We start from the raw sequence: 25,863 nt of genomic DNA, 5'->3' as shown, positions 1-25,863 counted from the left end.
ATATTTTTTATAATTTTACGTGATTTTTGATAAAAATTTAAAACTTCATAAACTTAAAATTGAAATATCTCAAGCAGTATTGAAGTTAGCGATTAAGCGCTAATGAGCTTTTTTGTAGGAAATAAAATTTCCTACAAGTTTCTCATTTACATTTTTTCTATAGCTCTTGTCATTTACGAGATAAATGCGAAAAAACGTAAATTTCATGAAAAAATCAGGTTTAGTGGCCCGTACTACCTCGCCGGTGTGAGTTACGACTTCGCCGCAGTGGGCACTTTTGTAGAGCATTTAATGCTGAGAAAATCCCCATTTTGGACAAGGTGATACCATTAAATGCCGCTGAGCTATAGAAATTTAAACAAAAAAATCAAAGTTCCCGTGTATTTTAAATGAAAAATCTTCACACGCCTTGGCCGAGTACTTAAAATTAATATTAAGGGCTCAAACTTTCAGGGAATTTTTTTTTGGGTATTTCCAACAAAATTTCACGATGGGACCGAAAAAAAATAGTCGCAAAAAAAAAGCACCCTAACATACATATGTATGTATCTACATTAGACCGTACCAGAAAAAAGTTCGCCGTACACCGCCGACCCTTAAGTATTTTTGCAAGACAATTTGAAACAAAAAAAAAAAATATTTTTTCGCCGAATATATCGACATCTCTAAACCATACTATGCTAAGTCTGCCTAAATCTCGAATGGCTTAGTATGGTATGTTTTGGAGGTGTCGATGTGTAGGTGTCGCTTTCATTTATTGTTGTATCTTCACACACAATTTTTTTTTTGTTCCAAAGTTCATTGACCTTAAGTACCCCGTTCTCCTATGTACTTACTCACCAGATTCAGTTCTAATCCCCCGTACGTACCACCCTCATGTCAGTAAATTAATGGGGCAATTCTGGCTAAGATAGTAAAATGTATTTCATAAGGCAAATGAAAGATTGATGACAATATAGTTCGACAGAATTTTGTTATTTTAGCACAAAAGTCTTAAGCCTGGTTTTCATTAGGTCATATTTGACGTCCAGTTTTGTCAAAATTATGAAAACGGGTTGTCATCTGGTGTCATTCGCGTTTGTTGTCATAATATCACCACGCACGGTCATATAAAATGACAGCCAAGTGAAAACGGCCATCGCCTCTAATGTGGCAGCATTTGGAAACCAAACTGTATTTGCCAACTTGTTGGCAATTTTGATTTCGGTTGCCATGCGAACAGCTGATTCTAGCTACAATACCGACAGTTTAGCTACAAACAAACCAAAAATAGAACTTGTCACGTTTGATTTCAACCATACCGAAATTATTTGGGGCAAGTAAAAAACAAAGAAAATATAATATGTTGAACTTAATTTTTTTTTTATTTTTTATATGTTTAATATCTCGGAAATTACTTGACCGCTTAGAAAAGTATTGATGCCAAATCAAAGATAATTTTAATACCTTTTTTACGACGTATGTATTTACTACAACCATTTTTAAAACAAATTTTAGGTAAACGTAGTATTAATTATGCAATTTTCTTCAAAAAAGACAGTTTTATGAAAAAGTATTTTTTTTTGTTTTTTAGTACTTTTGACTTAAAAATATAAAAAATCAGAAAAATTGTTGATGTACATAATAAACTAATCATCTTTATTTTGACATCATTAGTTGTTTAATCGGTTATGTAGTTCATATTTGATATTTTATAGTTGATATTTCAAAATATCGAAAAAACTAACTTAACCTCCTATATCTTCTTAATTTTCACTTACGCTAAATAATTTTGGTAAGGTTGAAATCAGCATGAAGAGTGACATTTTTGGTTTGTCTATAGCTAAAAGGTAGGTATTCTACACTTTTTGTAAAAATTTAACTTCACATTTGACATCAGTAATGAAAACGGGATGGTGCGCAAAGTACAGAGATATCCGACTAAGATCGATTCCACGGGCAGCGAATTTTTTTTCTTTTGTTTACTTAAATTCTTAAATTTTTCAATATAATCTTTGTTCTTTTAAAAGAAAAGATAAATTTCTTTTAGTTCTTAGGAAAAAATGTTTTCCATCTTTTATTTATTATTTCTCTTTTTTAGCTTAATTTTTAAATTTTAGTGTTCAAATATTTATTTTTTTTAATTTAAAATTTTTTTTTTATTTCTTCTTTGTTAATTTAATTTGTTTTTCTTTTGTTAATTTAATTTTACTTTTTTTTTAAATTATTTTTTTATTTCTTTTAGTTAAATTTTTTAATGCATTGTTTAAAAAAAGAAAAATATATTTTTAATTTCATTTTATTTTACTCTTCTTTTTTAATTAAATTTGTTTTACTGGAGTTAACTTCACTTTCTTTTAATTTTAATATTACTGATTTTAAAAGAAAATTTATTTCATTTAATTTTTCCGATTAAAATTTTTTCGATTTCAAAAAATTTTTAAGATGGCCAGGTTAAGGAGCCCATGCGCAATGTATATACCGAATTTGGTCGAGATCGGTGAAGTAGTTTTTGAGATATACATCTATGATATAAGTGGGCGGTTCCATCCACATTTTCCTAAATTTTTTGAAAAACCAATTTTTTGCTAAAGAGCGATTATATATATCAATTTTTAATAAAGATTGATGAATTCCTTAGCCACACTGGTTAAGAAATCTGAAAGTCCGGTACATACATATGTACATAAATTCAAGGCCGTATTTAAGAAAAGTTGCCTAACTTCGACAATTTGTATGCGATTGCAATAAATGAGGTATCAGTTTATTTGAAAATAAATTTAATTTTAGATAGTGCTACATATTTTGAAATTTTGTGGAAATTAGTGATGGTCAAAACTTAAAAAATCAAGAAAAAATGTTCCCGATGAAAACTCCCAGCAATCCAAGTCTGACAATAGATTATTATACATCATTTTAAAGGCCTATAAATCCTCGTCTCACAACATGATCGATCTTTAAAATCGAAGCAAAAGTAGTCATTCAAAAACTGATAAATCTACAAAACCGTATTTTCTGATCTAAAATGACAAGTCGCGACCTCTAAATGATTTTTAAGTAATCTATAAAAATTGGCAATATTATTTCTTGTAAAAAGGAAGGAAATTAGGGGTTAGGGTCTTGAAATTAAAAAAAAAAAAAANAATTGAATGGGCTTAAAACTGCATACCAGAATTTTCTCTGAAGATTCTGATTAAAAAGTTTGATATTTTGGTGAAAATTTACAGAATTTTAATAATTTTTGTACAAAGGTTGAAATCTGAATTTATTCGTTGTTTGTTGTACACCCAGCTTGACTTTTGTATAAAAATACTAAACATTAAATAAACAAAAGACAAATAGCAAAAACTGACCAAAATAAAGCACTCCTATTATTTTGTGGACCACTGTACACCGTTTGCGTAGGTACGCTTAATACTAGGAATTAATTAGCTCCGTCCTTTTGCTTTATACCGCATCAATTAGAATTTCTCGCGATCAGCAAACAACGTCAAATATGCCACTTCCCGTTCCGAACCATCCGCCTCCCATCACGTCCAACGATGCCCGTCAACGCTCATCATCTTAGCACAGCTGTATCATTTATATGCACGTATACATTCGTACATACCTCCTTACATGCTTAAACCAATGTCACCAGTACGTCTACTGTCGCTTGTTGAGTGCTCTTCTTCTATTCACTTTTTATACCCGAGCGCACTTGTGCACAAGGGTATATTAATTTTGTTCACATAACGGTTGTTTGTAACAGCCAAAACGAATCGAGATAGATATAGACAAATGTATACATAAATGATCAGGATGAAAAAAGAAATCGATTAAGCCATGTCTGTCTGTCCGTCCGTCTGTCCGTCTGTCCGTGTACACGATAACTCGAGCAAAAATTGAGATATCTTAACGAAATTTGGTATGTAGGTTTCCCTTAATCCAAGGTAGGTTGGTATTGAAAATGGGCGAAATCGGACTTTAACCACGCCCACTTCCCATATAACGGTAATTTCCAGAAATACGAAAACTGCGATATTTTAGTAACTAATGAAGATAATTCACTCAAAATTGATAATTATAATAAATTTTAGACGAAAAATAATAATATTATAAATTTTTGGAAAATGGGCGTAGCCACGCCCACTTATGGTTACATGTGTATATCTTGGTAACCGCTGCACCAATTTCTTCCAAACTTGGCACAGTTGTTGGCCTTCGCACAACATACCAAATGGCCGAAAATTTTTAAAATCGCTCAATAACCACGCCTACTTCCCATATAACGGTAATTTTCAGAAATACGAAAACTGCGATATTTTAGTAACTACTGGAGATTATTCACTCAAAATTGATATTTATAATAAGTTTTAGACGAAAAATAAGAATATTATAAATTTTTGGAAAATGGGCGTAGCCACGCCCACTTATGGTTATATGTGTATATCTTGGTAACCGCTGTACCAATTTCTTCCAAACGTGGCACAGTTGTTGGCCTTCGCACAAAATACTAAATGGCCGAAAATTTTTAAAATCGCTCAATAACCACGCCTACTTCCCATATAACGGTAATTTTCAGAAATACGAAAACTGCGATATTTTAGTAACTACTGGAGATTATTCACTCAAAATTGATATTTACAATAATTTTTAGACGAAAAATAAGAATATTATAAATTTTTGGAAAATGGGCGTAGCCACGCCCACTTATGGTTATATGTGTATATCTTGGTAACCGCTGCACCAATTTCTTCCAAACTTGGCACAGTTGTTGGCCCTGGTACAGCATAAAAAATCGCCGAAACTTTTTAAAATCGGACAATAACCACGCCCACATCCCATATAACGGTAATTTAGAGAAATACAAAATCTTCGATAAATCAGGTTTCGGAAAGGTGAAAAAACATATTTAATACTTGCGCCGGGTATTTAATGTTCGGCTCCGCCCGAACTTAGACTTTCTTACTTGTTTTAGTTTATTTATTTGCGGAATCGTTGCCGGGAATGATGATTTTGCTATATACACAAAGTAATTCTTTGTGAATCATCAAAGTATACCGCCGGCAGATATCTAAAAATATGAACATCAATGTACATAGATATACTTGCATACATACATATGTACATATGTATGTATGGATGTACATACGCCGTTGTTTATACTATTGTACATTTTGCATTTATTATTTATTTAATGTTTTTCTCACCACACTTGCGGGTGGATTTTGGTGCGGGTAGCAACGTTCGCTTATTTATGGCTAAATATATTATTATTGTACAATGCAATAGATTTTTATTTAAAGATATGAAAATTGTTACGAAAATAGGGGCTCGAACGACTTTAACGGAAACTTTTTTGACTTATACTAGAAAATAGTAATTGGCGAAGTTTGTTTTGTCAATTAAGTTTAATTTATTTTCCCCAGAATTTGTTTTATTACTTAGTCACACAGAAAATATGTGCTACCCTGTGAATTAGACCATACAACTGAATCTGGGTCTTAACATTTCGATCAGCTTTGTTCAGAATACTCAATAAAAATTCCAGTCACAACAATAATTAAGGGCTGAGCTCTGACGACATGCTCTCGACCACTATTTGCTATCGGAATGATTCGGAGTTGGTTGATTTAACCATGTTCAGAGCGTTGATCGTCAACCTTGTATCTCTGCAACGTATTATCCTGTTACGGGGTGGCGTATAATCCAACCGTTAGAATAATATTGCTGCGTGTGCCATAAGTCATGGGAGAATTTCTGCGAAAACGTGGAAGGCTGTTATGAATCGCACGGGAGAAGCGCCTTTTAAGCCTTTGAGGTCACTGACAAGAGATGGCATTACTCCTGCCAAGGACTTTCGAGCAATCATACTCTCTTCTTGTCTATTAAAACCCATTGAGGGGCTGATTGGTGTGTCTTTATAACAATATCGAGGGGATGCTAATGGTAAAATTAATGTTGTCCTCTACACAAGGTCTAGCTAGATAGTTGCTTTAATTGAGTAGGTAGAAGTGTCAAGTGGTTTCTTCTAGTAGCACAAACATACATGCATGCTCCTTCCTATCTTGAATGATCGAAACTAAATGTCGTTCTCGTAGCTTTGTTCCCAAGAACAAGAACTAAGAAACCCAAACCGAAATGAGAACAAAACCTTAGGGGTTTTTTTCACAAGAAGAAAGAGAGAAAAAAACTGTCGAGAACGTTCGCAACGGGAATTATATAAGAACAAAATCCTTTGGAACGTTCTCAAAGAGAACAAAATGCGAACAATACTTTCGGGAACATTTCTAAGAGAACAAAATGGGAACAAATGTCTCCTTAACATTCTGGTATAGAGCAAAACCGGAATAAAAGTCTAAGGAACTTTCTCTCGAAGAAAAATTTGGGAACTAAAGTCTCAGGAACTTTCTTTCAGAGAACGAAACTAGAACAAGTCTTCTCCGAATTTTTCGCGAAGAATGGAAACGAGAACAAAATTTTTCTCAGACCTTTCCATTGGTGTGAAATGTTTGAACATTAAAATTAATCAAAAAAGAATTGTTCCATAAATGGAATGGAGAATTAACAATCAACCACAACACCTTTTGGGCTCACCAAAGCACACATAAAGGAGATCATAAATAACTGGGTAGACAAAATGTTCAACATGCACTGGATGGAATGTGTAGGGCAGAGAAAAGGCAAACGATTTATTTGCCCTTCAAAGAAATTACTCAACTATGCGGGTCATTGTTCCCTTCGTTATCACCTCAGTGAAATTAATCTTTCAGAACGTCTGTCGCTTTTGTGAGCTGGACGAGGAAACGCCAGAACACATTCTTTGTGAATGTGATGCTCATGTTAGCTGCAGACCAGCTCATTTGGGTGGTGCTACACTAAATCCATTTGAAATTTGGAATAAAACGCCCTTGGAAGTGCTAGGCTACATTAAAAGCCTTCCCCCTATACGGCGGAGGGCCACACACAATAGATTACTTTAGAGATCGCGGTGCATATGACGATTTTTCATCCCATCTCATTCTTAACGTTAAGTTGTCAAAACTTTTGTTCTCGTTTTGTTTTCTAGCAGAACATTCCCCAGACTTTAGTTCTTATTTGATCCTGCCAGATATCGTTCTTGATATCTTCGTTCTCATTTTGTTCTTCTTGAGAACATTCCCGAGAGTTTTGTTCGCATTTTGTTCTTTACCGAAACGTTCCAGAATCCTTTGTTCTCATTTTGTTCCAGTTCAAACTGCTCTCAACACTTTTGTTCCCGTTTGGTTCGTTTGTGGGAACGTTGTATATACATATTCAGCCTTATCATGAGTTTAATTTTCCCCGAACCGGTTCACTGGCAAATAAAAATTCATTCCGACCAAACGCATTTTTTTCCATAGATAAATGCAGAAATGTTTATTACATAAGTTGTTGTTAAAAATTTTGCTCCACGAGGCGCAGGGATTGCTTAAGTATTAAATTATTCATAAAAAAATATTTTTGTAACGCAAATAATTTTATTGCATTGTTTAATGTTTTTTAAATGTGCACCCAAAAAAAATTGTTTCATTTCAAAGAAAAATAAAAATTTCCAAAATACTGCAAAAATTTTCAATTTTTGATAAAAAAAAAACTATTTGCAATTTGGCAACAAAATTTACACATTATACTTTTCGATTGCAAAACTCGGCGCTGCCTGAATATTATTGAAAAATATTAATCTTGGTAAATTTGGGGCCCACTTGACCCTATACGTAAATACTTGAAATACTGAATTACTTAAAAGTAGTGTATTTATACATAGTATGTTTATAAGTATTTATTTGATCTTGAGGAAAAACGGTATCAAACGACGTTGACAGGTCTAACGCTACTACAACTGTTCTCTCACACATGCGGTTGCGAGTTAAGGCCCCGATTTATCTGGGTGTTTGGGCGTTGAGTGCGGTGGTGATGCTGTGCACTTTACGGACGCATGTTGATTCTTCGCCTGAACTCAGGCAACACATGAAGTACGGGGACAGCAGGGCGTCAAGTGTTTTCACTTGGTTAGTTGGTTTCCCCGGCTTTAGTAGTCGGAACCCTCCCTGATTACCACATATCTAGAATTATGTGGATGGCTAATAATAAATTGTAGACCTTGGTCAAGTATGCTACTCGCGCTGGACCTATTTTTTCAGAATCAGCACGCATATTCCGTCGGGACCAATGGCTTTGAAGACTTTTTTCTTACCGATAATCCCCTGAACTTAACCACTAGAGAAAGTAAGATGGAGTTTGTGCAGACTCCTGATCACTCGACGTTTGACCTTACCCACAGAAGGAGGCAATGTGAAATGCCGGCTAAAATACATCGCGCATCGCTTCGGGTCCGACGAGGCGTGATCACCGAAGTAAATTTCCACTCTGTCGTCGCGCCTCGTTGGGTTGGTCCGGTACCTCACGGTTGACCAAATCTTCCTCATATCATTCGCGTCTCACTTTTTCCGCTTGTGTTGGTTTGCCAGCTGCTAAATCTCCAAATTAAGGTCCCTAATGTGGGGATCAGCAGGATGGACCTGGCCACGCTCGTTTGCCGCTACAACAGTCACTACCTTGCGGAAGTCTTTTTTGTAGGTGTGGTAAGAGCGATGAAGGTGCACTCTCGGTAAATTCGGCGAAGTTGGCGTAGCTGTGGTGGTCCGCAAAGTCGGTAAGCTTATTGATCGAGAAGATTATGTTGAGGGATAAGTGAGGATCTACCTTAGCTCTGTTGCGCTTGTAGCTTTGTGTGTTGTTGCCTGGTGCTGGTTGGCTGCAACGGGGAGTTCGTTTGTTCCGCTAGTTCCGTGAAGCCGTGGGGGTCCTTCGGGTGTTTATTTGCACCCGCAGGTTGCACGAGTAAGGCTTGAGCAACAAGGGACCACAAACCTTGTTATCCCACTCCCTATGTGGCCAGGCCAGAGCAGGTTCTTAGGTGACTCCATCCGCTGCAGCGGGTGCATCTAACCGAAATGCCAACTTTTGATATCGAGATTTTCACCGTGGATTTCCATGAACCAGCTGTCGTTCTTTTAGATCATCGTGAATTTTTTGCATCCTAAACTTGTAAAACCTACAACCTACAAAACTGAACCAAATCGCCGAATGACAATAAAATTCAATTCAGGGACATAAGCCACACATATGTGTGAATGACTCCAGTGCTGTCAAATTTGTACTAACACCATCTGTTGCAAACATACGCATTGACTTTTTACTCCACCAAATATGAAAAAACACATTTTTCCTTATCCTCTGCTTGTGAGGACATGTTCAACTTATTTCCAATGTTTTTGGGTGCTTTCCCTGTTGGTTAGACGGTTCCGTTTAATTGGGGATCCTTCATCCTTAGTAACTTTCTTAGGGGAAAATGTCTTGAGTTCTATCAGAGAAAAGCTTTTTTAGCCATTTTATAAGCAAAGTTTAAACAAACTATAAAAAGAAACAATCATAAAAGAGAGTAATAGAAGATGACTTTGTTCATGTATCCAAAATGTAGGTCCAGTATATGCAACATTTTTCTAAACCTATAATATACATGTGCCATTTATCTGTCACTCAATTTCAGCATGTTTGGTTAAAAGCATCTCTGAAATTGCCGAACTCTATGTGATGTCATGCCGCAAACATAAAACAAAACCCCTACAGACTGTATTGGATCACTTAAAGGGTGTTGAATTAAATAAACAACAACGTCAGCCGGTGTTATCGTTGAAATCAATTAAATTGGCAGCCAGTGATTGCGAAGCATTGGAAGAAATTTTCAAACGGGTAATCGTTATTGTATTTGAATGAAGGATTGCGGGAAATACTTTAGCAAATTTTTCCTGTAATCAATATACTTTCAGGTACAGTACAAATTTATAGATCTCTCATCTTGTGACCTGGACGAGTGGGCGACAAGCGCCCTCTTTGAAATGATTGAGTATTATGAGGCAGCCCATGAATTGGACATCTCTTCGAATTCGAAGGGTATGACCATGCGAGGTTGGGCCGGCTGTATGGCTATGGTTAAGCATAGCGAAGAGCTGCGGGTACTAATCGCCCAAGGCAATCCAATTTCTAAGCAAAGTGCTGATGGTTTGGGTCAGGCGATAAGTGCATCTAATTTGCATACACTAAAATTGGAACATTGTGGATTGAAAGGTGCACTAGATGGATTGTGTAAGGATAGATAAAAATAAAGCTAATAGCGTTTTTGTTTGAAATTAATTTAATAATATCTCTTTTTTATTAGGCTTCAAATTGCGGCACAATACGACGCTAAGGGAGCTCTGGTTAGCGCATAACGATTTGGATTGCAAAGATGCAGAAGCCCTTGGTGATTTGTTGAAGGTTAATCATTACCTCGAACTAATTGATATAAGTAACAACAATATTAGGGATAGGGGACTCTTATACATTGTCGAAGCACTAATACTGCAATCCAATGAACTGGAACGGCGATCGATGCTTCAACGATCATCTGCAATCGATGATGATGATAGTTTGTCATCGGTTGAAGCTTCACAGACAACTGACTTCGACACCAGTGATTCGTTCAGCAACAGCGGGAAAGGCAGCGCTGAAGAGAATGTCGAGAATAGTGAAAGCGATGAAAATGCCTCAGACAAAAGACAAAAACACGCTGCGGTGGACAAATCCTCGGATGTCTTTAGCACTGCACTGGCCACTGATAAAGTCACAAATAATGATAATACACTACTGCAACAACATGCGAATCCAGATGTAGGAACTGTTTCGTCAGCGAATGCTGCAGTAAATAGTAAATCATCAGTTGTTGGAGGCGCGGAGACGTTGAATGCTGTTGTGGGATCATTGGATGAAATGGACGGTGACGATGATACAGAAGACACTGTGAAGTCAAGCAATCATAAGAATGGCGCGCATGCGCCCAGTGGTCAATCGATGTTGGATAAATTGTTATCGATGAACAGCGAGAGCAGCAGTGAGGAGGGTGCGTCCAATTTGTCCACAGACACTATAGCGGCATGCGGTTCTGAGGATGCGAGCATAACTAGTGATGATATATTTGAAACTTCCGGTGCGGTGGGGGTGGCGAGCGCATCGGCCGAAACACAAAAGTCTAATTCCAGTACGAAGGCGGTAGGAGTAGTGATGGCGGCGCACCTGGTAGAAGGGCCGACAGATATTAAAGTCGGCAAAGTGAAAAACGTGGAGGAAATAACGTTGATTGGTAAGTTTTTAAACACAATTATATGAGAAATTCCAATTTTGGTCGAATATTCGCGAGTATAGTTTCAAGTTAAAAAAAAAAAAATTGTTCAATAAAATATTGGGCTTGAGATCATTTTTAATGAAAAATGTTATCAAAAATAACAATAATTTACACATGGTAGAAGTTATAGTTGCTATTTCGGAGATTATCACATGTTTCATCAGATTTCTTCAACGAGATCAATGGGACTTGAACCAGACGCCAGTGTACAAAGCTGGTGGCTACCAACTTTTTCCACTTTTCATTTGTTAACCCAACCACAATCAATACCAACGGATTCTTTTTTAGTAATGGTAGGAATACGTAAATTCACAAAACTCCAGATTTAAGGCTCAGTTATAGTCTAGTTTAGGGGTGTCCCAACTTTTTTCATCGCGGCCCCCTTGTGCTAGAAAAATTTCACGGCACTCCTAATCTTCAAATGTCTACGAAAACAAGAAAACGCAATGCAAACTTTATGCTCCTTTAGTTTTAATGTGAGGATTGAAACTGTTTTGATGATTTTATTATTGCCTTTAAGTTTATTGGGAGCTTTGACAATTTTACCCCGAAATCATTTGACGCTGAAAGCGTGCTGGTGTATTTGTTTTTAACCGACTACCCAAAAAGGAAGAGGTTAGCAGTTCGTCGGAATATTTTTTTATCATTATTTTTTTTTTATGTATGCTACCGCATAACTTTGGACCCCGTTAACCGATTAATATAATTCTTTTTTTTTTTTTAAGGAAAGGAAAGATTACCTCACAAGTGGTCCCATTCTAATTTGGTTTAAATCCGATCATTGGATCATAAAGAGATTAACGATAATCTAAAATTTTTATATGGGAATTGAAGTCGATTTTGTTTTTTGCTTAAAAATTACTTGCTTATGTAAGCATTTGTTTAAATTAAGTCTCAAATAGAAATGTAAAAGTAAAAGTCACTAGTATTTTTAATGCAATCTTGCCAACAGCAGTGTTTTGTGCATATACTTGCATCCAGAACTCTCTTGGCTCCCTTCGTAGTATTTAATATTCAATATGCTACCTTTCAAAAGCTTTATTTGTCATCTCAGTATGTTTGCTTTTCAGGTTACATGAAAACGGGTTTGTTATCCAGCGGTAGACATCCTTAGAATCACTGTTGGGAAAATATTCGACAATGTTTTTTTCTAAACCTTCCAAGTTAACGCTGGTAATGCGCGCTAACGTTAAGCAAAATAACTTTTACAGCCAATTTCACGAAAGCAATTCAAGTGAAAAATGATTGAATTTTTTAAATTTTTATTGGAAATTGATAGAAATTAAAAAATCATTTTCCATTTAAATTTCTGGTGAAACCGGCAGTTATTAATTTTCTTGGCGTTAACTTCGAAGTTATATAGAGATACGTTATTTATGGGGTTTTCATGTAAATTGCTAAAAATTCTAAAATATACATGTCACCAATAAAAAAAATCTCGACGTGCTTGAAAATAACCAGAGATGTATTTTAATTTCGCAGGCCTCTGTTATCATCGCATCGTCATTCAATACGGGTTTTAAATCTAGTGGCGGCATCTTACTAGTCACCAGGGAATACCGACGGATCATACAATGACTTCTCGTGGCGTTTTCTGCCTCTTGCTTCATCCTAGACATCCTCCTCCTTTCGATTTTCCAACCACTGCAAATGTCCGCACACTTGCTGAATTTCAAACTATTTTTCTGTACAAATTTGTCGATACCTCACTAACAACTTCCAAACCTCCAACTTTTATATAAGTTCGTTCTCGACTGCCTCTAAAATCGTGTTGATTCGCTTTTCGAAACAATGAGATTGTGAAGTTCCAAAGAATAAGTAACATATACAGCGTGGCGACGAATAACTGTTACCCAGATATTTTTGAGAAATAAAAGAGTCCTTTATAGATTTTGCGAAAAAAGTATTTTATTGTTATTTTTCCACAGATTTTACTTTAGTTGCATTAATTAGTTTATAAATTTGAATCCTTATTTACATTTGCCAACAGTGTAAACTTTGAGAGAAAAGTTCATTTAGCACGCAGGTCTTCGTCAGTTAATTTATTCCATATCTTCTGTAACCATAGGCTAATTTTCTCCATTTTGAGTCCCTTATACTCCCCCTTCTGTCCAACCTAAGGCCTCATACTCAAAAATCGAATAGACTCGGAACTGGTGACTAGGACGGTCATTCATTCGACCAACCTTATACAGTTTTTTTTTCTTTTTTGTACTTTTTTTATACAAAGCCTAAGAAAAAATACACCTGAAAAAGACTTGCGTGCCAAATGAACTTTTCTCTCAAAGTTTACACTGCTGGCAAATGTAAATAAGGATTAAAATTTAAAAACTAATTAATGCAACTAAAGTAAAATCTGTGGAAAATTATCAATAAAATACTTTTTTCGCAAAATCTTTAAAGGACCCTTTTATTTCTCAAAAAAAAACCTGGGTAACAGTTATTCGTCGCCTCGCTGTACAAGAGCGCGAAGCTGCTGCGCTTGTTAACAGCCCAGCCAGCAAAAAATTCAAAAATTAATCCAAAAACGGGAAGAAAACTGGATGAAAGGCGGATTAGGTCTACAAAAGCACCGAAAATTGTTGTGAAAAGCGTACGTTTTCGGCTATTTTCTGAAAATTTTCTGATTCAATTAATCGTTGACAAAACGTACTAGGGAACTACACTAAAGAGCGAAATACACCACACAAGTGGCCAAATATCCCTTTGTGTTGTGTATGGGGTTTGACGAGCCGCTGAAGGTAATTTTAATAAAAATCAAAATTGTTTGATTTTCTGGCCGCCACACAGTGTATCATTTCCATATTCTAGAACAGATTAATTACATTATTTTATGTCGCCAAATTTCAAAACAACGTCAAGAATGTTTTTAGAAATGCCTGATAAAGACGAAACAATAACAACTGAAAAATTTAAATCAAAGTGTATGGCGGGACGGGGTTTGATTTGGAAAATTACTGAGCGCAATAACATTTAAACTGAATCTAAATGTTTAATTTGTCGGTGTTATGTGATTTATGCAACAATTGCTAAAATATCATTTTGGTCTTATTTTTTTTAGGTATGATCTTTTTAATGAATATACATTTTTGGGAATTTAGTAAACTAGGACTGAGTATTTCATGTTAAAGTAAAACGATGTTGACTTAGACTTATGTTTAGCAAATTATTATTTTTATTAGACCCGAAAACTCGTTATCCGCCACTATTCGATAAAGTTTGTATCTCAGTTTATTTGCCACTCCTCTTAGACTTTAAACTCTTCGAGTAATTCATTTGCATTTTATCTCGACCGAGACAAATTCTTATATTTTTGCTTTGAATAGAGAAAGCCCGATTCATTACATTTCCAATGGTATCCCATTTTTGTAAATAGAGCAAAAAATATTGAACTTATAACGGAATTTTATTGACCCAACTTGACTTTTTTATCGATATTTTCCACGCCCATAATTAAAAAAAATATATTTATTTGTAAGTCCATTTCTGCCAGTTTATAATTCCTTGTTATAGGGAAATTCTAAATATAAATTTTGGGCATTTTAGCCTTTGTAGTTAATTAAATATTTCAGTTTTTGCAATTTTTAAAAATTGCAGTTATATAATAGGGTGGCGTGACAGTAACTATAAATTACCAATTTTAATTTTTGTAAAAAGCTTCGCCTATTTTATAACGTACTTTGTGCAAAATTTCATTAATCTATCTTCAATAGTTTTCGAATTACAGAATTAAAAGCAGCTAGATGGGTCAAATCTTACACTGTGCGCCATGTTGAAGTTTGATCAAACCGCTTGCGTTGTGTATGGAAAGTTTAAAGAATTTACCCGCAACACTAGTATACTCTAGCCACTAGCGGCACCCCACGTATACGTCGCGGCACCCACTTTGGGAAAGCCTGGTCTAGTTAGTGTAGACTTAGCTTAACTTACGTAAAAAATCATCAATGATTACTCAACAAGTCAACTTAGAATCGAACATATTTTGTTTTTGTATTGTNCACAGTGTATCATTTCCATATTCTAGAACAGATTAATTACATTATTTTATGTCGCCAAATTTCAAAACAACGTCAAGAATGTTTTTAGAAATGCCTGATAAAGACGAAACAATAACAACTGAAAAATTTAAATCAAAGTGTATGGCGGGACGGGGTTTGATTTGGAAAATTACTGAGCGCAATAACATTTAAACTGAATCTAAATGTTTAATTTGTCGGTGTTATGTGATTTATGCAACAATTGCTAAAATATCATTTTGGTCTTATTTTTTTTAGGTATGATCTTTTTAATGAATATACATTTTTGGGAATTTAGTAAACTAGGACTGAGTATTTCATGTTAAAGTAAAACGATGTTGACTTAGACTTATGTTTAGCAAATTATTATTTTTATTAGACCCGAAAACTCGTTATCCGCCACTATTCGATAAAGTTTGTATCTCAGTTTATTTGCCACTCCTCTTAGACTTTAAACTCTTCGAGTAATTCATTTGCATTTTATCTCGACCGAGACAAATTCTTATATTTTTGCTTTGAATAGAGAAAGCCCGATTCATTACATTTCCAATGGTATCCCATTTTTGTAAATAGAGCAAAAAATATTGAACTTATAACGGAATTTTATTGACCCAACTTGACTTTTTTATCGATATTTTCCACGCCCATAATTAAAAAAAATATATTTATTTGTAAGTCCATTTCTGCCAGTTTATAATTCCTTGTTATAGGGAAATTCTAAATATAAATTTTGGGCATTTTAGCCTTTGTAGTTAATTAAATATTTCAGTTTTTGCAATTTTTAAAAATTGCAGTTATATAATAGGGTGGCGTGACAGTAACTATAAATTACCAATTTTAATTTTTGTAAAAAGCTTCGCCTATTTTATAACGTACTTTGTGCAAAATTTCATTAATCTATCTTCAATAGTTTTCGAATTACAGAATTAAAAGCAGCTAGATGGGTCAAATCTTACACTGTGCGCCATGTTGAAGTTTGATCAAACCGCTTGCGTTGTGTATGGAAAGTTTAAAGAATTTACCCGCAACACTAGTATACTCTAGCCACTAGCGGCACCCCACGTATACGTCGCGGCACCCACTTTGGGAAAGCCTGGTCTAGTTAGTGTAGACTTAGCTTAACTTACGTAAAAAATCATCAATGATTACTCAACAAGTCAACTTAGAATCGAACATATTTTGTTTTTGTATTGTAGCTAAAGCACTGGAAATTCGTGATAGTTTTGCGAAAACACGCAAAAACCGATGTAATGGAAAGCCAACCCTTTTTTGGTTTTATATTTTATTATTATTAATTATCTTTGTATATAATTCAATGCTGAGATTATATTTTACGTTACGAAGTATACAATTCTTCAAAATGATTCGCAACTGTTTTACAGATATTGCATCTTCGGACACAGACCCTCCCAATACAACTTCTGACAATGGCAGCAATGGTAGTGGTGCTGAAGTGGTCGCTTCTAATAGCAATGATCAAAGTGAGAATACATCGACAACGTCAAAACTAAGTGATGATGATAACAATAGCAATAATAACACTGCAAATAGCGCGTTTATTGACACTAGCGGTAATGAAGACGACTGCAGGCATTACAAAGATTCAGGGAGGCCGCTCACACAAGATCAGGATAATGAGAACCAGAATCTGCTCTCACTTCAGCAACCAAATGCGCCAAATATCGGCGGTGTTTTTGAAGTGACCGCTGGTGAAGGAGATTGCACCATTGCAGAAGCGCCAGCTGCTGCTGCTGGCGTTATTAGTGGCGATCGTATCTCTGCTGATCAGACAACAGCACAATTTCAGCAACAATTGCCATCGAAGGCTCTGGATGTAAATAAGAATACAAAGCTGACCGATGACTACGATGACACACACAGCACCGATTCTGCATTTGAAAGTGCCTCCGAGGGCGATATTAGCCGACATCTGCCGGAGGAATACAGTCGGCTGTCATCATCTTTTGACGGTGTACCAATGGATGACATTGGGAAGGGTGTGGCCATTGAAACTGGCACTATTGCTACTGAGTCTACTGAATATTTGGCAGATGCAGGTGTAACGCCGACTTCTACGCCAACGCCACCATCATCGCTGCACACACAACAACTAGGTGGTGTCCCATTCAGACTAGACGATAATGCAGATGCTAGTTGTCGAACAATCACACCTAATACGGCTTTCACATCCCACACATATGCCAGTGTCGTGAAGATGGCGGAAGGTGAAAAGTCTTCAGCTACAGAAACAAAAGCAAAAGCTGGTAATATCCTGTCCGATGAGGAAAATCATGAAAATCCTTTAAATGAACTACCTGCACTGCCGAAAGTCACTATTGCTTCTGATAATATGGTGGCCAAGGATAAAGAGGCACTAACTCATAGCCCGATCCCGACACCACCACCGCCATCGACATCACCTGGCGGAGCTAGTCATGGCATGCGTCGCACAGAGTCTTCGACTACCTTCATTACACCCGCTACTCGCCATCGCTCTCAGAGCTCGGACAGTCTATGTAGCGATAACTCATTGGACGGTAGCACAAGTAGCGATCTAAATTTTTCCACCTCTTCACAGCTCAATGAAAAATTGACGAAAAATGACACACTCACGCGGCAGCAACGTCAATCGGACCCGCGTATAGAGCCGGCGGTGAAGGCACCGGGTGGCCTGAAGGCACTCGCGCTCTGGAATAATAACTTAAGTAAAGAAGCTGGATACTATATAGCCCACCTATTGGCCGAGACCAACTCGCTGGAATTGCTAAATATTGGCAAAAATTGTCTGTCGAATGACTTCGTGACGCGTATTAAAGATAGTCTCATACGAAATACCACATTGACAACGCTAGGACTGCAGAGTGCACATTTGAGTGCGAATGGTATTGAAACTTTGGCGTCAATATTAACATTCGGCGGGAACAGCACGCTGCAACGGCTAGATATACGCGACAATAAATTGGAGGTGGAGAGTTTAACAAAAATTGCCGAGGTGCTCAAATCGAACACAACAATAACACAAATCGATATTGATGATGAGCCAAAGAGGTTGTCGGTAAGTGGGGATTTAGATGTATTTGAGTTGAACTATTTTATTTTTGAGTTTTGGAGTGGTTTTTGAACTTTATAAATATTGGTATTAACGGGTTTTGTTGACTTGAACTCAAAGAGCGATCATAATAAGCGGCATTAAGTACAAAATGAAATAACTAACCGAGGTGTATCTATGATCATCGTAGCATCTTCATCTATGCGTTCCACTCTTCCAGTTGCCGTTTTTTCGGCACACATTTATGTACCCGACTTGAGTGAAAGTTTTATAACTTACACAAACGGGCAGGTTCTGGAATTCACTCGCGAGTGAATTTCAACCCCTGCAAATTTGAATTCACAGCAAAGTGACTAAAATTCACTCGGAAGTGAATTACAGAACCTGCCGGATACACTTTGGGCCGGCAAACCTGCTGTCGATTAACTGGAAACCGGAGTGTGTGAAACGACACTTACAGACAAGCTCGTTCGTTGATCGTTTTTCAGTTCTTGCCAGTTTGCTCCTACTTTGTTTGTTCTTTTGTATGTAGTTACATATTCCATGTTTCCATTTTCGATTTAAAACGATTTTGTTTTTCTTTTTTAAATTATGATAACGAAACGAAAATCATTTTTGTACTTTGCATGTTTTGTGTTCAAGTTTGAAAAATTGCAAATAGTACCCCATGTCACGGATGCATATCAACCACAGTCGATGAAGAAACAAGAATGCGTAAGTAATCGCGATAATGCTATACAAAAATGACTAAATGTATGGGCGAATGGCTTAGTTACTGCTTATAAATTGCGCTTCGCGTTATGTCCCCTCAATAAAAAAATAATCTGATTCGCTGCTGCTTACTTGCTTTCTTATATGCATCTCTATTTTAATTCAATAATTCTTTACCGCAATCCTCCCACTGTTACTGCTTTTTACATATATCTTTCTCTGGTTTCTTACTCTTTGTACCAGGTGGGCAGCGAAGCGCACATGGACTATACGCGCGTTCTAGAAAACGTACGTTCAATGTGTTCACGCAATGAAAAGACCCAAACACAATTGCAGTCGGACAAATCACTCAATAGCGTATGCGGCGTGGCTAATAAGCGACGCAGTGGTTACTACTTGGGTTCACGAAAAATTTCATTGACCTGTCATACGCGCCCACTGGTTGAGACTACTACTACTGTGATGGCATCTAGCACTACACCAACATCGGCGGTCAATACCAAATTGGATGCGAAGCGCAAAACAGGTGCCCGTCTGCGGTCGCCAGTGCCCAGTCCACCCACAATTTCACCCTCATCTTCGCCCAATCGCAGTCGTTTTCAAGTATTTCGCGTTACTGAAGTCAGTCCGCTGACCTCACCACTAGCTCAAACCCCACCTTCAGCCGCGTCGTCTACATCTTCGCTAGCCACCAATAGTAATAGCAGCAGCATATCCATGCCTGCTGACATGTCCTACAAGAATTCGGCAAGTTCAATTCCTGCGACATGTTTCCTACCCACTTCTAGCTCACTACCTTCAATGGCCACAGTCACGTCATCCACTCAATCAATTAAACGTTTCTCGGCGTCGCCTCGGTCACGTTTTATGGTATCAAAGATCTACGAAGATCCACGGGTGCCATTAGCAAGCCGCTCGTTGCCCCCAATTACACCACCGATTCATCTGCCACCTACGCCAATCGCGAAGCATGCGCCCGAAAGTGCCAAGCTAATAATTTTTAGCGCTGCAGCAGTAAAACCAGTAGCGACAGTTGACAAAAAAGGAGTTGAGGAAAATGGTGCACGTACACACGATTTAACAGCAGCAACCATAACAACTGCTTCCAATAGCGGCGGCGACGTTGTCTCTCAAATTAGCGTTGTGCAAGCTACTACATTAATCGTCACACCGCCTACACCCGCTATTGCGGAATCCAGTAGCAACAACAGTAGCACAAATATTCTTGATTTTAGTCAGAATGTTAATCTAAAAAAAGTTGATAGTACAAATGCCACAGCCCAAATGCAGACGCAACAAACACAACAAGAAGAAGAACAATCACAACTACAAACACAAATACCACTGCAATCAAAACAAATACAAGATATTTCGTCGCAAAGCATTAATGCGCCGACTAGTACTGGCTGTCAAAATGCGGGCAGCAACACCACTACTACCACCTCCCACAATTCCAACAATAATTCGCTATCGCCAATCTGCTCGTCATCGTCCTCTTCATCTTCGACATCGCCAGCATCGCTACATTCAAACTCTTCTTCGTCCACATCGACATCCTCGCCGTTGTCGGCAATTTTTTCCACCAGCTCGTCTGACTCCACCGATGGCATTGGTGGTAGTGGTGCCGGTGCCGCTGGCGGTGAACTAAGTTTGCGCGATGAACTATTAAATGCAACTGGCACCCGTTGCCCGCTTGCTGTTTTTAACGATAATGATAATGATATTACGCTCACCAAAAGTTCGACGACCGAATTGTCTACGCCACCAACGTCAGCGGTGGCAACGGAAGAGTCACAACAGCGCCAACGGAAAGTGTCGTGGATGGCAAATCCTGGTGCTGTGGATAAGTTGCGATCGCTATTTTTCCAACGTAGTTCATCGCCCGAAAATAAGACGCAAGTACCAACAGCAGTAACAGTAGCAGCAATTGGTCCGCCAACGCAGGCGGTGGTGACAAATCCCACAGCTACCATCCCCTCTAACAGTAACAACACAACAGTTGCCATTAACAATGCTACAGGTGAGTAATTTTGAGTGTAAGAGTGAACAAGTAATGCAAATAGAGCCTGGACTATATACATTTTCGTAAGGAAATGTAAATATCGTTACCTCAATTCCCAAAGGCCCTAACCAACACTTTTTTGAAACTGCGTTTTCACAGATTTTGGTAGGATATATTAAAATACACCTTCAATAAAAATTGGAAAGTCTTAGTACCAAAAACAAGGGAGTTACATGGCAGTTTAGAATCTTCCAGCTGAAGATTGCAACCTAGTAGGGATATGTCTACACAGTTCGCAACCGAAATTAGTAGAGACTGAAGCTAGCACATTTGCAACACTATCATCTACATATGTCTGCGTTTGAATAAATATAGGATTATCTGCTATAAGATGCTTAAACAAAATTACTGGGATAGTTTTAAACTATACTATGGCTATGTTTTCGTATTTTCCAGCAAAAAACTCGTAACTTGCCAGTAACCAAATTCCCGATAATAATACAACATTTACTCTCAGTAGGAGTAGCACTATTTCGGAGATCGCCACATCTCCTCATCAGACTTCTTTTTTCTAGACTTCAGCAGGGATCGAACCGGCGAATTCGATGTTCAAAGTCAGAAGCGTTAACCACTGAGCTATGTACATCCCGTAAACTCTTGTTGCTAATTCATTTTCCTTATTCAACCAACTACTATCAAGTGCAGCTGATTTGCCGCTATTTAAACTCGACAGCGTGGTTGTTGTTGTCAATTCTATACATCCATTNATAAGCCACAATAAATAATAATAAATAGCGGAAAATCAGCTGCACTTGATAGTAGTTGGTTGAATAAGGAAAATGAATTAGCAACAAGAGTTTACGGGATGTACATAGCTCAGTGGTTAACGCTTCTGACTTTGAACATCGAATTCGCAGGTTCGATCCCTGCTGAAGTCTAGAAAAAGAAGTCTGATGAGGAGATGTGGTGATCTCCGAAATAGTGCTATAACTTCTACCGCTTAGACTTTGTTGCTTTTTCAATTTTTCCTAATAAACAATCGTGGTACAAAGCTCAATAAAAATATTAAAAATAAAAATGTTAACAAGCCACAATAACATTGACAAATAAATTACATATAGATCTTAAGCTGAGTCCGACGATTGGGCGTTTGCCTAAAATTTGTTGTAAGTTGGTAGCCCCATCGTATCCCAGAAGATAATTTATGTATGCCTTCTTAAGTATTTTATTATTATTATTATTATTTATTAACAAACTAATTAATTAATTGGCTAATATAAAGGAAAGAGCATTAGCTGCCATGGCTATCGGCTCTATTTACATTTACTTTCGTGGTGCATTATATATATATATAATTTGTCAGATGTTAGAAGTTAAATAAAATTACGAAAAATAGTTAGAATATATTTGAATAAATTTGGTGATTGTTGTTATATACGGGCTCTTATATGGCTGATGTAATTGTTGATGCTTTTTATGTTTTCTGTGGTAGGTGATTTGAGGATTTCAATCCAATTGTTTTTGAGGTGTTGATGTCTGGCTGCTCCGAGGGCAGGGCAGTGTGCGAAGATATGGCTTAAGGAGAGGTTGCCTCCACATAGTGGACATATTGGAGGTGGTTGGCCTTTCAGAAGATGTTCATGGGTGTCTATTGTATGGCCTAAGCGTAGACGAGAGAAGTTTTGTATATGCCTTTTCGGTAATCCAGATGGATATTGTGGCGCTATGAAATTTCTATTGATAAGTGTATAGTGGTGGTGATTATACAATAGCCAGTCTTGTTTCGATTTTTCGAGGAGCTGTCGTTTTAATCTCGCTTGTAAGTCTTTCTTCTCTAGAGCGTATTCCATAGTAACCGGTGCGTGTGAAGCTGATTTTGCTGATTTGTCGGCCATTTCATTGCCATAAATCCCAGCGTGACCCGGTATCCAAAGCAGTCGTGTAGATGAAACGTTGTCGATGAGCAGGTCTCGTATTTGATTGATTATGTTGAAGTTAGAAGCCGCCTTCTTAAGTAAAGCCATTCTAAGAGGCCTACCCAAAGAGGGCTGAAAAAAGTGCTTCCTTGATTGCCATCCATTTCAAATTTACGCGAATGCATAAATTTTTATTCGGGCAGGTTCTGCAATTCACTTCCGAGTGAATTTCAATCACAGCCAATTTGAATTCAAAGCGAACTTGACTCAAATTCACTCGGAAGTGAAAAGAAAGGAGAAAGGAATGTAGAGTGGAAGGTCTCTTGACTCTCAGGAAGGCCTTTCGGAAGGGCTTTTAACTCCTGAGATTATCTAATGCGATGATGGTAAAATATTCGCCTTTGTCCTAATCTTGACAATCAATTTTTTGTTTAATTTGTCTGTTGTAAAGTTAAAAGGAGCAGCCTTTGCAGCAACGAAGTTATTAAGTTCTCCCTTCCAAATGGTAAATAGTTCACTTACTGTCAGTGCCAAGAATACATACAAATAATGTAATTTTCGCAGAAATTGCAAAATTACAATTACACTCTTTTGTTATTCTAAACACGACGAAATACGGCCAACATTTTAAAAGGTTTTTTAATTTTCATTTCTAAGAAAAAAAAAAAGTTAAGGGTTATGTCAGAAATATATATTTTTCCCTAAAAATATTTAAGAAAAGAAAATACCATTTATAGATCTTAAAAGTAATTAAATTTTTCTTTATTTTCTATATATTTGTTTATTTTTTACATGATTAGAAAAATTTAGAAAAAAGCTAAAAAATAGTACAAAAATTCGAAAACGGTTTTAACCACCTGCTAATACACCATTATTTGGTTTCAAGTTTTCTTTATCAAATACCAAGGACAAAAAGTTTATCTATGCCAGATAAACTTAGATAAACTTGTTTGTCCTTGGTATTTGATAGAGAAAACTTCAAACCAAGTAACGGTGTTTTCGTTTTTGGAAAAAAAATCGTGTCATCGAAGCAGACATCGACCATAGGCTTACTTACCATCCTAGAATGTCAGGGTATTGCTATCCGGTCAGGCAATGTCGAGCTCGAAATATGTAGGTGAGCTCCTCAGAGGTGAAAACCGTATGGTAGTCTGTGACTTTAACGTGCACCACGATCGTTGAAATTCAAGCCGTTGAATGATTATAGGAGAACACACTTGGCTGAGCAGATAGAAGATTCGACATTCTGCACAGTGAACGACGACGCACCCACCAGGATTATGGGCAGCATCAGACCATCTGCCCATAGTCATAAACCAGCCAACTTTGCTTCCGCGGAACACCGAACCTATGTCAACTTTTCCAATGCTGATTGGAACGGCTTCGCGGAAGTTACTGAAAGCACCTTCTTTGGCCTCCCCTAATCAACCGACATTCACGTAGGTGAGCGTAAGTTCCGCAACTCGGACCCCCATGCGAATTTTCCGGCCAAAGCGGCTGTACCAAGTGATGAGCGTCACAACCTTCGTCAGGCCGATCGCGGAAATCCCTGCATTAGAGATTTCAACACGGAGATGCGACAACTAGTGAACGTAAATAAGCGGAAGAAGCGGGAAGAGCACTTTAAGACCTGCAATTTCACCTCTGGTGTTAGCAAGTTTCGGTCAACCGTGAGGTCACTCTCCAACTTGACGAAGCGTGACGACAGCCACTTTAGCCGACAATTTACGCTGGATCTTCCGGCGTTCAAAGCCAAACGTAAAGTGACCAGAAGGCTGCACAAATTGTCAACACCTAGTGCACCTCTTGTTTTCGCCAGCGGTGGAGTTCAGGTAGCCATCTGGAAGGCGAAGACCTCCAAAGCCATGGCACAATTGAGTCCCACGGGAGTAGACAGACATCTAGAAAATGGGGAGGGTGGTCGCACTGCTCAACCCGGGGAAACCGGCCAACAAGGAAGAGTCTTATCCTCCGATAACTCTCCTTTCCCCAGTAGAGAAGACACTGGAGGCCTTGAAACTCCCGCACTACACGAAGCACCGGACCCCAGCGAGGCATCAGCATGGGTTCCGTAAATGGCACAGCACAACAAGAGCACTTAAGGCCGTAAACACTCAGATAACTCGCGGCCTTAACCGAAACCAGATTTTTTTCCCATTGCTGTTTAATTACTATATATCAAAGCTTCTTCAACGACCAGAGGGAGTCTCGATTGCCTCTTATGCTGCTCGATAATGGCGTCCGGGATGGAATTGATGACTTGTGCTCGAAAGTAAACGACTACCTGTCCGAACTTTCACTGCAAGAAGCCTAACCCTCTTCCTACGAAATCCTCGGCAACACCTTTTAACACCTGGACGAATTAGGCCATACTGCAGCTGGGTATTCACGTCGCTGGCGAACCAATTCCGATGGGGAATAACCCGAAAATCCTCGGACCTACCTCCGATTGTCTGCTCACCTTCTCGACGCATACAACCGCAATTGTCAACCGAGCACAGAACAAGACCCGCAAGTCGCTTGACGGCAACACCTGGGGCAAAGACAAAGAAACGGCAACATACAAGGCGATTGACCGCCCGATCCTAAACTATGCAGCGCCCGCGTGATCGCCGGGGACTAGCAGGACGCAGTGGACCTAACTACAGACATGCCAAAACACGGCACTACGAACCGCGGCAGGATGCCTCCTGATGGCCCCTTAACACCGCCTTCATGACGAGGGCCAGGTGGTCCCCGTCAGGGAGCATAACACAATGCTCTTCAAGCAGTTCCTAGTAGGGTGCCACAGACGTGGGCACCCGAACTGACAACTGCTTGCAGAAGAGCCCTCGCCAAGGCACGTCAGGAGGTATCTGTACGAAAAGACCGACGAAGTCCAGATATTCGTAACACACAAATTCTGGACCCAACTAGATACCGACAGGCCTTAAGTGGCATTCACAGGGAGTCGGTTTTGAGTTATA

The 25,863-nt window shown here is 38.0% G+C and overlaps 1 protein-coding gene across 4 annotated transcripts in view; it reads left to right on the top strand.

Moving 5' to 3' along the window:
• LOC108358246 (serine-rich adhesin for platelets) overlaps positions 1–25,863 on the top strand; it is a 59,299-nt gene that overhangs the window by 30,806 nt on the left and 2,630 nt on the right. For 3 of the 4 annotated variants that reach the window (XM_017609488.1, XM_017609470.1, XM_017609476.1), the window contains 6 exons: positions 9,533–9,735; positions 9,813–10,128; positions 10,202–11,161; positions 16,602–18,274; positions 18,911–18,982; positions 19,223–20,999. In XM_017609488.1, the coding sequence (XP_017464977.1) occupies positions 9,577–9,735; positions 9,813–10,128; positions 10,202–11,161; positions 16,602–18,274; positions 18,911–18,982; positions 19,223–20,999 (4,957 nt within the window). In that variant the 5' untranslated portion in view covers positions 9,533–9,576. The remainder of the gene's footprint in view (positions 1–9,532; positions 9,736–9,812; positions 10,129–10,201; positions 11,162–16,601; positions 18,275–18,910; positions 18,983–19,222; positions 21,000–25,863) is intronic. The other variant, XM_017609484.1, reaches the window with a different exon arrangement.

This window comes from Rhagoletis zephyria, unplaced genomic scaffold, assembly GCF_001687245.7.
Source record: "Rhagoletis zephyria isolate East Lansing unplaced genomic scaffold, Rhagoletis_zephyria_1.1 Rzeph_scaffold_00009, whole genome shotgun sequence".
NCBI classification, from domain to species: domain Eukaryota; kingdom Metazoa; phylum Arthropoda; class Insecta; order Diptera; family Tephritidae; genus Rhagoletis; species Rhagoletis zephyria.
The sequence above is the reverse complement of the archived record's forward strand: the minus strand, read 5'-3'. Positions and strand labels throughout refer to the sequence as shown.